This window comes from Ochotona princeps, chromosome X, assembly GCF_030435755.1.
Source record: "Ochotona princeps isolate mOchPri1 chromosome X, mOchPri1.hap1, whole genome shotgun sequence".
In the NCBI taxonomy this organism is placed as follows: domain Eukaryota; kingdom Metazoa; phylum Chordata; class Mammalia; order Lagomorpha; family Ochotonidae; genus Ochotona; species Ochotona princeps.
The window spans coordinates 104,801,069-104,814,255 of record NC_080865.1 but is presented as its reverse complement, the minus strand read 5'-3'; the positions used below and the strand labels follow the sequence as shown (position 1 = coordinate 104,814,255).

The following is a 13,187-nucleotide window of genomic DNA, read 5'->3' as shown; positions in this document are numbered from 1 at the left end:
TGTCATCACAAGGGTATCATGGAAATTAAATAATTTCTAGTATTTTTCAATGTCACTGAGAAACATCTTGATTTTGTCACATACATATTTATTAATAAGCCTTCATTTTCAGATTTCTTTAAATTTTGAATAAACATGAAAAACGCAGTGGACGACCTCATCGAGCGAAACTGGCAGCGATTCATAACTGGAGAACTATTAAAACCACTTGAGCAAATATCTCAGAGCATGCCCCACATCCAGGACTTGGGGTGGGCGGGAAACCGGGTGGGGCTTCTCCCTCAATATCCCCCTTTACCTCAGATACATGATAGAAACAATATGGACATAATAGTATTACCCACTTCCCTATACCCCCTGAACCTTTTTTTTTTTTAACCGCAATTAACTATGTAAAGAAAAAAAAGAAAAACGTATACATATTTATGGAGTGCACTGAAGATTCTCAATTCATAAACAGAGCATAAACCAATCAGACCAAACAACTGGTCCTACTGTTTTCTTCATAATGATCTGTCTACTCCAGCGTTGTGTGTAACACCAAACCTACTGCCTTTGTCTGAGTTTAATTAATCATTATCTATTCAGTAATCACTCTTCTAAATTCATATTATAAATACACAGTGATTTTTGTGTGTGTGTGTGTGTGTGTGTGCATTAACTTCCACATAAGAAGAAAAACAAGAGGCATTTTCTTCCTGGGGCTGGCATATTTCATCTAGCTATGAATCTAGCTATGATCTCCAATTCCATCGACTTTTCTGCAAATGTCAGAATCTCATTCTTTTTTGTGACTATTATCAACATGTACACATCCTATAAATCAACTCTTCAACATATTAAAATCACATGCATCACCTTATACTCATACCATAGACTAAACGAGCTGCAAACAAACTGACCTGTTACCAATTCTAACAACTATATCGCATGCACCACTATGCTTGCCGTACTTTCTTAAAAGGATGCAAACTTGACACACTCTTTGCTCCTTCTTAGCTTTCCTTTTGGAAAACATTTGTTTTTCATGATGGAAGGACGTCAACTCATCAAGTCAATTCACTAACATCAAATTTACCAAAAGCCAAATTTCTAGAACAACTGACTGAATGACCAATAATATGGAGTATCAGTTTCTCGGGTTGCCAAATACACTGATTAAGCAAAAACCTGTTTGTATAAATTGTACACAAAATGTATAGTGTGCTACTTTGGCAAAGTGTCAGCCTGTGGTATGAAGGAAGGATTTCAGAGTGTTGGGGGCTTTAGACACCTGTTTAGTTCCTCATCTACTTCTCACAGCAACACCAAGTTCCCTCCCAACCCAACTCACTCCTAGGGCCGATTCTCCTTTTTTTTTTTTTCCTTTTAAACCAACATCAAGTTTCAGCTTCACTCAGTTGTAGCAGTAAGTGTTATGGGGTGCAGCCTGTGATAGCCAGCACCCATTGACAGTGGGCAAATGAAATTTGGCTGTGTCCCCCAACCTCTGTCCTGAAGGTGGGAACTAACAGCAATGGAATAGTAATTGCATCCTCAACCACTTCCCCAACATCCTAAATGAGCTAGGATATTGGAAGTCCAGTTAGTCTAGGTGTTTTTAGCTACAAGTCCAGTTCCTGTTCCTGCCCATCCTAACAAACACTAATGAACTTTTTAGCCCACAACACTTAGGTATTCGCTCCTGCCCACCTGTGACTCACCTATCAACTGAGAGGGGACGGTATTGCATTGTCGTGTAACCACTCCCCTCACAAGCCCCTTTAAAAGGCCCATGAAGCAGGGGCTCTCACTCTCTTTCTGGCCAAGTGCTTCCATTACGCTAGCACCTCGACTCTTGGCTGACCCAGGACAGGTAATCCCCTGAGCATGGTCCCTGTGTACTGCTTAGAAGAGGCAATGGTTATAATGTTTCCGCTTTGTGTACTATCTGGAGTTCCAGGAAGGGTGAGGCCAAGCAGTAATAGAATGTGGGCAGAAAAGCCAGGGGAAGGTGAATGTCTGCAGCTTTGTAAGTGTGTCCAGGTTCTTTGTTGCATGTCTCTTAGAATAACTTATATTGCTGGGGAAGCTGGGACATAGGTCTTCAGCTTAATGGATGGACTTAAGGATGATGGCCATTTGTTTGTTTTGGGATTATGATTGGTTGGATTATGATTGGGTGGATTGCTGTATGGACTTGTGATTTGCTACTGTGCTCTATTATCACCAAGCTTGGTTAATAAAGACTCCTTAATAAGCCTTAGACATGTCTGGTGTGATCTCGCTCGCACCCTGCAACATAAGGAAGTGAAATACACACAAATGGAGCTTTCTTTAAAATGCTAATAGAACTGCCCAAGCAAAATAATCCTAGTATCTCCACAAAGTATCAGAAAGCTTTCTATCTACTATAAATCAGTAAATTTTGTCAGAATTCAAAAATACACATTTTGGGGAAAATGGGTAAATTTGCAAGTTAATCTTTTTGTGATGTTGCTGACAGACTGTGGAAAACAAGGTGACAAATTTTACGGTGCAGTGGGCTAACTCAGCACTTGGGTTGCCCACATCCCATGTCAAGACAGCAGGTTTGATTTCAAATTTCTTCCCAATCTACTTTCCTGAGAAACACAGGAGACAAATTCATCATTTGTTAAATTCATCATTCCTGTCCAGGAATTTACTTTTGGTAAATTCACCTGGAGTTGGTCTTAACTTCCCTCAAAATAAAAGACTAATAAATACAGACACTGCTAAACTAAAGCCAGATGCAACAAGCTGCTGGATCACGCCTTTTCCACTGACATAAGCAGTGGGAAACCTCACGGGGCACCAGAGCCAGCCACTTTATTCTCACTCGGAAAAGTGCTTCCTGGACATCAAGTTGCTCAAAATCATAGTTTTCTGCTAACAATGACACAACTTCCATTGGTTATCAGTGCAGCATTTAAACAGGGAAATGCTTGCTATTTCCAGACAATTTTAAAATTTAAGTGATCATGTTTAGTCCTCAAATTTCTTTGCTAGAGTAGATGAAATATGATATATTATTCAGATACTCTGAACGGAAGGAGGATGCCACTTGAATTTCCATTTCTTTCCAGTTACTTATACCATTAGCTATGTTAAAATTTTGACAATTTTTTAGCTGCAAGTTTTTGCAAAAATGACCATAAATTAAAAGGACAAAGAAAATAAATTGCATGTATGTTTTTGTGTGTGCCTATACTATGTACCCGGATGGGGAGGAGACTGGCAGAAAAATAAGACAGGATGGCTAGGGAGGTAATGGAATCTTCTCTCCATTTTCCTACTCTAAGTACTTCACTCCTTACTGCTCCCTGGCCACAATACAAAGAGGACTGGTACCTATGACAAGGTAACACAGTGAGTATAAATCAAATGTACTAATGCAATGCTTCTATTTCCAAATTTTTTCTTTTTGCTCAAGCCATAGGTACAGATTCTTGTGACTTTCCTTTTATTTGTTTGAGTATTTATTAATTCCTTTTTTCGCATGGTATTGCTGCTTGGCCTCAGGAATTTCCCCTCCCCCTCTCCCTGCCCCACTATTTCCCCCTATATTATAACAAATAGTATATTCCTTCAACAGCAGTCACAAGTCCATCATTCTGCTATTTAAGTGTAGCCTGACATTGTAGATATGGACAATAGCATCTTATCGTCAACATGTATTTAGCAATTTCATCGGGAGTCCATCTTCGATTTGGAAGTAGAGATGCATGACTTTATGTGGTTTTATACATATAATACCTACATCAGTACTTTATATCTGCTATATCTGAAGCTAATACGTAACTGAATCTGCATCATACAGATACATTCAGATGAAGACAAATGAAGACTTAAAACAAACTACTGAGTTTTAACTACTTAGATTATTAAAACCCTTTAGTAGGTTAATTGCTTTTGTCACATAATTAATAAAGCTCAGTTCCTGCACTCATGTGGTAAAAGACTTGCTCCAGGCTAGTGTTAGCCACAACTAAACAGGAACAAAATTCAGCAATGCTCTGATCCTCATACATTTAGCTGTTTTATAAAGGATAAAGTTCAAATGGGAGAATTTTCATGTAAAGAATATTCCATTCATTTCATGTGAAATCACACCCAATCATGTGTTTCTCCAAGAACTGTTTGAATCACACAGCAGCCATAGTTCCTAAAACTGACCTTATCCTGAAATAAGCCCAGGACATTCAAATAAAAGTAAATCTTTAGAAAAATGGATGCTATCAGAAGGATTTGGGTCTTACCAATTCATAAAATTGGGAAAACTAAAAAGCAGCTCCTTGCTCACTTCTGACTTCAGGATTAGAAGCTAGTGTGCATCCACTCAGTCTGCATGCTTTTCCGACTGCCCCTCAGTGATTCTCATGCAGCCCTTCCTTCTTTCTGTATTTCAGTGACCCAATCAAGCAGCCCCATCACCCAGTGCTTTAAGGCTAAACACTTCAGCTATTGAGTTCTACACAGGTCCTGGAATGAAAGGTTCTTTTCTTTTTTTTTTTTAAGATTTACTCATTTTTATTGAAAAGGCAGATTCACAGACAAGATACGGACAGAAAGAGCTTTCATCCGCTGGTTCACTTCAAGTATATGCAATGGCCAGAGCCAAACCTACCCGAAGCCAGGAACCAGGAGCCTGCTCCTCCTGGTCTCCTGTGCGGGTGCAGGTTACAAGGCTTTGGGTCATCCTCTACTGCTCTCCCAGGCCACAGGCAGGGAGCTGGATGGGAAGTAGAGCTTCCTTATCACAATACCGCACCACATCTACAAGATCTGGATTTATGGACTGGATTACCACTGAAATACCATCAATCAGCCAGCCAGTAAATAAGCAGCCATCTCTACTGTCTACTCAAGAGACTGTGCTAGTCATGGATGAGAGGAACAGGCCCTACCTTACACAATTCAGGCTACTGCGGTAAGGAGGTGCACCAATAACCCATATGGTGAGAACTAAGATGATGGAGCTGGACCAGTGACTGTGGAACTGGAGGGAAGGGAAGGGATATGGGAGGAAAGATGCGTGGAGTTGAATTTATTTTTCTGCAATGAGTGCAACATATTTTTTCCTACGTGTCATTTTCCAATAAACAGAAAATTGCCTAGTCTATGAACTACAGTATTTTTATGAAAGCATATAATGTATAAAAGGATAGTATTCATGCACACTGAAGTAGTAATTTCTTACATGTGACTATAAGGTTTCAGACAAAATTTTTCTTATATATTCTATGAACACTGGTGGCATAAATATAATAAATGATTCCTTTACACATCAGAACATTTTCATATAGTTACAACTATCTTTAAAATAAGATCTTTGGGCCTGGCGGCGTGGCCTAGGGGCTAAAGTCCTCGCCTTGAACGCCCCGGGATCCCATATGGGCCCCGGTTCTAATCCCGGCAGCCCTGCTTCCCATCCAGCTACCTGCTTGTGGCCTGGGAAAGCAGTTGAGGACGGCCCAAGGTTTTGGTACCCTGCACCCAAATGGGAGACCCGGAAGAGGTTCCTGGCTCCCGGCTTTGGATCGGTGCAGCACCGACCGTTGCAGGTCACTTGGGGAGTGAATCATCGGATGGAAGATCTTCCTCTCTGTCTCTCCTCCTCTCTGTATATCTAACTTTGTAATAAAATAAATAAATCTTTTAAAAAAAATAAGATCTTTGTCTCTGGGATTTCTTTTGTCTCTGAATTCTCACTTCCAAAATGATGGGCCAACTTTTTTACACAAATGCACTATCAGAATCTTCTCAATAAAGCCATTTTAGGTGGCACAGATGAATTAAGTCCTTCCAGGCTAGGCAAAAGACTATGAAGTGTACTGCTACTGCAGCTTTGAGGACAGTGTCTTGAGTCCACATTATTTAAACATTTTATGCCTTGTGGCTAACCTCTTCCCCAAGTTGTCCAGTAAAAATCTTGTAAGAAAAGTAGCCAGTGGAGAAAGTAGGTAAGACTGCAAGGAATTAAGCTGGTCTCAACTCTTCCAAAGCATGAACAAAATGATGAAGATGTACAGAGTTTCATGGTTTCTACAAAGAAAAAGTTCACTGATCCAAATGAATGTGAGCACAACATGAACAAATATTGCACATTTGACATCCATTTACAAATGCACCCTCAGCAGTCGGGTGTTGCAACATAGCACATAAAGCTACCACCTGCCGACACGAGCATCCTGAATGGCCACCATCCTGAATCTCACCTGCTGCACTTTTGGTTCAAATTCTTGACAAAAAACAATGGAGAATGACCCAACTGTTTGGGCCCCTGCAACCACATAGGAGAACCAGATGAAGCTCCTGGCTACTAACTTTATTTTGACCCAGCCATGACTGCTGCAACCATTTGGGGAGCAAACCCATGGATAAAGATCTCTGTGTGTCTCTTTCCACCTCACTGTTTCAAACTGATAAGTAAAAATCTTAAAAGCAAAAAGAAATGCACATTCAGATTAGCAGGAGCTATGTTTACCCAAGCAAAGAGGATGCAAACAGCCAGCTGGCGTGAGTTGTGTCCTTCATCCCTTTGGTTTATGCAGATTCAGACAATGGTTCAGAACCAATCACTGCTGAAGGCTCGTGTCCTCCCTCAAATCTAAAAATGCATTGACTTCATGCATTTCCTGGTTAATGGTTCCTTCATCAGTATGGTTTCCTTTACTTCCTCCTGCTCTGAAAGAGCAGGAGTCATTGAGCCCAGTGCAAAGGTTCAGTGGCTAAATCTTTAACCTGAAAGATCCAGGATCCCATATGGGTGCCAGTTCATGTCCTGGTGGCCCCACTTCCCATCCAGCTCCCTGCTTATGGCCTGGGAAAGTAGTGGAGAACGGCTCAAAGCCTTGGGACCCTGCTCTCGCACGGGAGACCCAGAAAAAGCTCCTGCTTCCTGGCTTCAGATCGGCTCAGCTCCGGCCATTACAGCCACATGGGGAGTGAACCAGTGGGGTGGAAAATCTTTCTCTCTGTTTGTCCTTCTTTCTGCAAACTCGCCTTTCCAATAAAAATAAATATATTTTTTATAAGACTGGGAGTCATCATACGCGCAAGTTCCCTCTTCTCACCATCATCTCATTTCAAGATGACCACCAATGATACATATCACACAAAGTTCTCATTTGCCTGTTATATTTTGCTAAGTGTTACTGATGGCATATAAAGAGCACCTTTAATTCACAATTTCACTATGTATTAACCAGTATGTGTAAATGATCATGTAAAAGGAAAATGTTCCCAATCATATACTGTATACTGTACAATATTGTGCTCACTGCGTATCAACAAACCAACTAGAAAGTTAATCAAGTATTAAATAACTAAATCGAAATCATTACAAAAAATGTTCTGTTTTACAGAAAACTTTGGGGGGGCAGTTAAATAGAAACATAAGGGGGTTTTGGTGATACCTACAAACTGATCAATACCTTCCTGTGGGTTAGAAATACATTTTCCCTATCTAAAACAGTGGAATGTTAGCTTCTATCCCATAAAAAATATCTTTAACTAAAAATTAACTATCACATTACATGTACTAGATTAATTTGAAAGTCATTAAATGCCTAAGTTAAATTCACTCTACTTAATACTTGAGTTCGTTTTAATAAAAAAGTTAATCACTTACATTGTGTTGGAAAAATATGAATTTTATGAACTTGGACAGGGAGTTCAGACAAGTGTATTGGTCATCTTAATTAACTTGATTTTTTTTTAAATTTCTGATGAGAAAGCTACAGATATTCTCTCTCATTTTACTTTTTTTTTTTTTTTTTAACAAAAATGTATTCTGAGTCTGTATTACACTCTCACCTGATGCTCCAAGTAGCAAGGTCGTCACTTGAATTTTGAGCATTTCTATCGGAGTCTCTTTTAGTATAAATCTCCTGCAGAAATATTGGCATGTTTAGACACAATATATCATTTGGTAAGTATTCATATTTGTGTAGCATGCACTAACTATATTCAATGTCACAACTGATCTCCCTTTCAATGTGAGAAAAGCACTGGATTTCGGAGGCACTGGAAAAACTGGGATTTCACAGACATGTATCAATTTTTCCCAAGACACACAGATAGTAGATCCAGCATCAGAATTTCAAAAAGTTTGAATTCTGAGTTCAGTGCCCTTCCTACTGTGCTACACAGTCATATTGGAAAAAGAAACATGCACCGAAATACTCTGCTTCCATGATGACTTTCTCAAAAATATTCATTAGTATAGCACACATATCCTAGAGGCCCAGAAAGAAATCAGAGTAGGTAAAAAACAGAGCTTCTTGGGTCATGAGGGGTCTAGAGGGTAGGTCAAGTAAGACTTTCCATCTTTATCAGGACAGGAAGTAGATACTGGGCTTAACTTCTAAAATCAGATGTCTGCAATCTCATGGTGAGCATGGAGGTTAAATCCCAGAGGGTGACCAGAAGCCAAAGATAAGTAACAATGCTAATGAGCATGATAATGACAGTCAGGAAAATTTTCATCATGTTTACCGTATCAAAGACACACCGACCCTAAACTAAAGTACTATAATCTTTCCTAGAAAAGAAACTAAATATAAATAATTTACATGTGTAAGGTCACACAGATGGCAGAGAAACAATTCAAGTGGTCTTGATCCAGAAACTCCCCTTTTTAAGGGACTGGATGGATTGAATGTCGCAATGTCATCACAATAATAGTATGAGCTCTTGATTTGGGCTCCCAACAATGACAAATGCATACTGTTCATCTTGCTTAAATCAGTTAATGGGCGTTCTACTCAGTGATTTCCTTAGGCCAAACAGCAAAGAATCATCCTTCAGATGTTTCTCTCTTCTCCCAGCCACTCTGAGCTCATCTGAAAGTGCTCTATCTTCACAATATACTGTAAATCTGTGTCATTTCTCTCCATTTTTACAATCACAGTCCAATCCTCATATAATTTCTCACATGATCTCCTTAGCTTCCGTTTTTATTTCTCCATTCTCCATTTCACACTCAGCAGTCAGTCTAATTTCTAGAGAAATTAGATCTTGTCACTCTCTTGCTTTCCAATGCACTTGGGAAAAACTGAAAGTTATCCCCACGATCTCAAAGTTCTGCATAATCGACGTCCTCCCTGCCTGCGTCTTTTGTTCCACTCCACTTTCCATGCTTCAGCTGATTGTAATTGTACATTCCCATGCTGCTCCCTCGAATTGGCCGAAGCAGTGCTACCTAAAGGTTTCTGCAGCTGTTTAATCATTGACCTGATCTTCCTCTCTTGTGTTAATTGAGGGTCTTTACTCAAAACAAAAATCATGTGAAAGGAACCAGAATCTACAAATCGTTAGTATAGTATTCTGTCTTATCGTCTCACAACAGCTGCCAGTATCACTTAGCTAGGTCTAGCCTGCGGTGTATGTCCTAGGCCGCTAGCACAGTACTTGGATCACAAGAAATGCTATCTATATTGCTGAATGAGTAAATTAATTGACCTCAGATATCTCAGATGAAGTGTAAAGACTCCTTCTTCATGGATAGTGTCTATGACTGACAAATCCGAAGAACCCAAGTGATAACTGAGGGAAAACAAGCTGCCTCCAAACTCACTGTATAAAAGAATTTTTACTTTATCTGCTTGTCAAAATAATCTTTTAGTATATTCCAGCCACCATCAGCTCATATGTGTCTACTATATATTATATCAAAAGCACTTGTGAAGGTGCATAGCTTTCAAATGTGTGGCTCTCCACTGCAACGCTCACAGTATGCAATGCAGGAGCTGACCCTACTCACGCGTTCTAGCTCAGCACACTGCGCACACTGAGTGCTTTAAGCACACTGTGCTCTGGCGGAGTCACAACGGGAGTGCAATGTGCATGAAGCATACTCACCTTAAGGATCTGACCCCTGATAATGCAAACCATCCCCACAAGATAAAACCGATCCTCCCAAGGAAGAACTGAATCTGTTGCTGCACAGTAGAAGCTGCTGGGTATGTTGGCACCAAATAATACAAAAGGCTCTAGAAGAGACAGGCACACATATGTCAGTTGAATGGAAAGGCACACCAGTTAAGCAAGAAAGCAGACACCTGCCACGGCAGGTACTGTTCGCCAGCCCACTGACAGTTTTCAAAATTCTGAGTAAAATGGGTTTTCTTGTCTTCCTTCTCTCCCAGCACCCTTTTCCAAGATAGTCCTTACAAAAACATGAAGAAATTATTACAGAGAACCAACCGCTATGAGTTCATGTTGGTTTTCAATCACATATATATGTGTGTTTGTGTGTGTGAGAGAGATATTAATTGTAAATTAGTATGCATCTCTTTCAAATACATATGAATCTACTGAGATTCCCACATTTTGAAATACAGAAGCTGAACTTACCTTATTTATGTACACTAAGCCAACCCTGCGGGTGGCTGTTCTAATCTTCCAAAGAAAATAAGTTCCTCTCTTTTATAAACAACATACGGGTATCAAGTGTGTGTATGTGTATAGCTTGTATATACATTCATATGTATTTGCACATAGTCAAGAGTTTGGGAAATTTTTCTGACTCTTGATTTCCAAGAAACGTGACAAATACGTCAACTGATCTTCTGTGAGCTAGTTGTACTTATTTACTTATTTATTCGTTTCTCACATCTTTACATTTTGTTACTAGTTATACTTCTACTTTTGTCTATGCCTGATTTAAAATCCACCTAGGACACCAAAACTCCAGCTTCTTCTTTACCACTGTGATACTGTTTTACTTTGATTTAATGATTTATTTATTTGAAAAGTGGAGTGACTGAGAAAGAGGAAAGGACAGAGGGAGGCTTTCTACCTGCTGGTTACTCCCCAAATGGCTGCAACAGCCCTATCTGGGACCTGCCCGACATCAAGAGCCAAGAGCTTCCTCTGGGTCTCTCGGGCACTGGGGCCATCCTCTGTTGCTTTCCGAGGCACTTAGCAAGAAGCTGTATGGGAAGTGGAGCAGCAGACAACATGCGCCCACATGGAATGCTGACACTGCAAACAGCAGTTTTACTCTTTATGTTACAGAGGTGGTCCCATAATTCCATTTCTTTCAAGTTCTATTATACATTAAGCTACTTTTAGTATAGTTTAGCAATAATTTCCTCATTTCAGAAAAGGAGAAATGCATCGTTATCAGCTCATATTTTTTCTAAGACCTTACCTTGTAAATTTTACTATTACTTAAAAAAATGCCAATTAACATCCTTAAATGTTAGTATTGAGAGGGCTGCATAACTCAACAACACCATCTAGATATCACGAGTGCCTTACCATTTTGTAAAGTAATATCTTTTATGTTCAGAAGAAATTTTGCATATTCATAATCACGGTTACTATTTTGTCCAGCATCGCCTCTCTTTAAATGACAGCAAAATTCAACATGTCTTCCTACTACAAGGAGAACATACAAACAACAAGTTTACATTTGCACTTTCCCATATTCTATTCTATTACTTCATATGACTTACATCTTAGACCACGTTTTACCAAAGTGTTTTCTTTGCATGAATGTTAGTACCTACATGGCTGTTTATATTGTATATGTAGGGTAAGGCACAAGCAGGTGGCTTATGCACAAAATCCCCTGTTTTTATACCACTAATCTCATGCATTAAGTCCCCAGATTTAGTGGAGGAGAGGTTTTCTAACACAATAATGTTTGATATTATGAAATTTCTTTACTGATTGCCTCTTGTCTCTTAAAACCTAAGAACTGTTTTTATGTACCTGAGCTTAAAAAAGGTTGTTTGAGAGTTATCTTCTGGTAGACTTCATTCTTTTCTTCATCAGGGAGAAGCATCAGCAATTTTTTGCCCCGAACCTCATCCTGGGGAAGGAGATGAAACGGGTAGGGGAAAGGAGACAATTTTGTTAGCTGTGGTAGCACTATTTAGTTCCTTGATTTCCTTGTCTCCCAAGAGCTAATCCTCTGTTCAAACTCAGTCACGCATGGCTGCGTTTGTCACACCTTTTAAGTTGCAGTTAACAGCACCCCATTCTGTGAGCACTGTGTCCCCCGTCTCCAGTACCCTCCTGCGAGCACTCCACCAATTGTTCCACCCGCTCAGACCTGTGCTCCATTTCTAACACATTTCTACTCTGTAGTATCTCCCTGCAAACCAAGCTCAGATTCCACGGTCACTTTATAATCATTATCATGTGCTCCTGCCTTCTGCTAAGCTTTCCTGGGAAAATCTCAACTCTGATTACTTCTACTTCTTCATCCATCTTACATTTTTATCCAAATAATCAAATGTGGATGGGGAAAAAAAAACCCACAGCCAGGCAGTATACTATTTGAAATGGGTACTCAGCTCTTCTCAGAAATCTGCTATTCTTCAATGTGACTATTTTTTTTTTGCTTTTTTTTTAAACTTTTCTTCCTCCTTCAAATCTCCAAACCCACAGATCCCTTTTCCAGCTGACCTGATTTCCTATTTCACTGAAAAACAATCTCCCTGCTTGCTCCTGGAGCTCCGTTTCCTCCCCATGTTGAACTCCCTTACTTATGCACCGCTTCCCATTTTCTCTTGACTTCTCAAAAACAGCATTCTAAAAACTGCCCCCTACTCACGCATCTCTGTGTCGCTACTAAGTCTTCCCATAAGCATGCAAATACTGTGTCAAATACCCCATAGATTTTTTTTGAGATTTGAAGATGATAATAATACTAACAATGCAAAACCTTCCCTGATGCTATCTCCTCTGTTTCAGCTGTAACTCTATTGCTAGGGTCAAATTTGGGGCAAAATTGCTTGAAATTAACTATGCTTGATGTCTCCCTTATCTTCACTTCTTAATCTCATTTAAAACTATGCTAATTGTATCTGTCCTAACCACTTCACTAAATATAAGAAGTCACCAATAACCACTATATTGCCAAATCCAACAAGGAGGTCTCAGCCCTCATTTACATGTTTCTCTCTTTTTTCAAGTTTTTTTTTTTAATTGAAAGATTTAAAGAGAGAAAAGGAGAGAGAAAAAAGAGATCTTCCATCCATTGATTCATTCCCCAAGCAGCAGCAATGGCTTAATGGGGCCAGTCTGATGCCAGGAGCTTCTTCTGAGTTTCACACATGGGTTCAGGAATCCAAAGACTTGGGCCATCTTCCACTACTTTCCCAGGCAAATCAGCAGGGAGCTGGATCAAAAGTGCAGCAGCCGGAACTCAAAGCAGTGCCCCTATGGGT

The 13,187-nt window shown here is 39.8% G+C and overlaps 1 protein-coding gene across 1 annotated transcript in view; it reads right to left on the bottom strand.

Moving 5' to 3' along the window:
* PASD1 (PAS domain containing repressor 1) overlaps positions 1–13,187 on the bottom strand; it is a 55,901-nt gene that overhangs the window by 21,090 nt on the left and 21,624 nt on the right. The window contains exons 6-9 of the mRNA XM_058659181.1: positions 11,725–11,824; positions 11,269–11,388; positions 9,865–9,995; positions 7,819–7,892 (exon numbers count right to left, since the gene is read on the bottom strand). Of these exons, the coding sequence (XP_058515164.1) occupies positions 7,819–7,892; positions 9,865–9,995; positions 11,269–11,388; positions 11,725–11,824 (425 nt within the window). The remainder of the gene's footprint in view (positions 1–7,818; positions 7,893–9,864; positions 9,996–11,268; positions 11,389–11,724; positions 11,825–13,187) is intronic.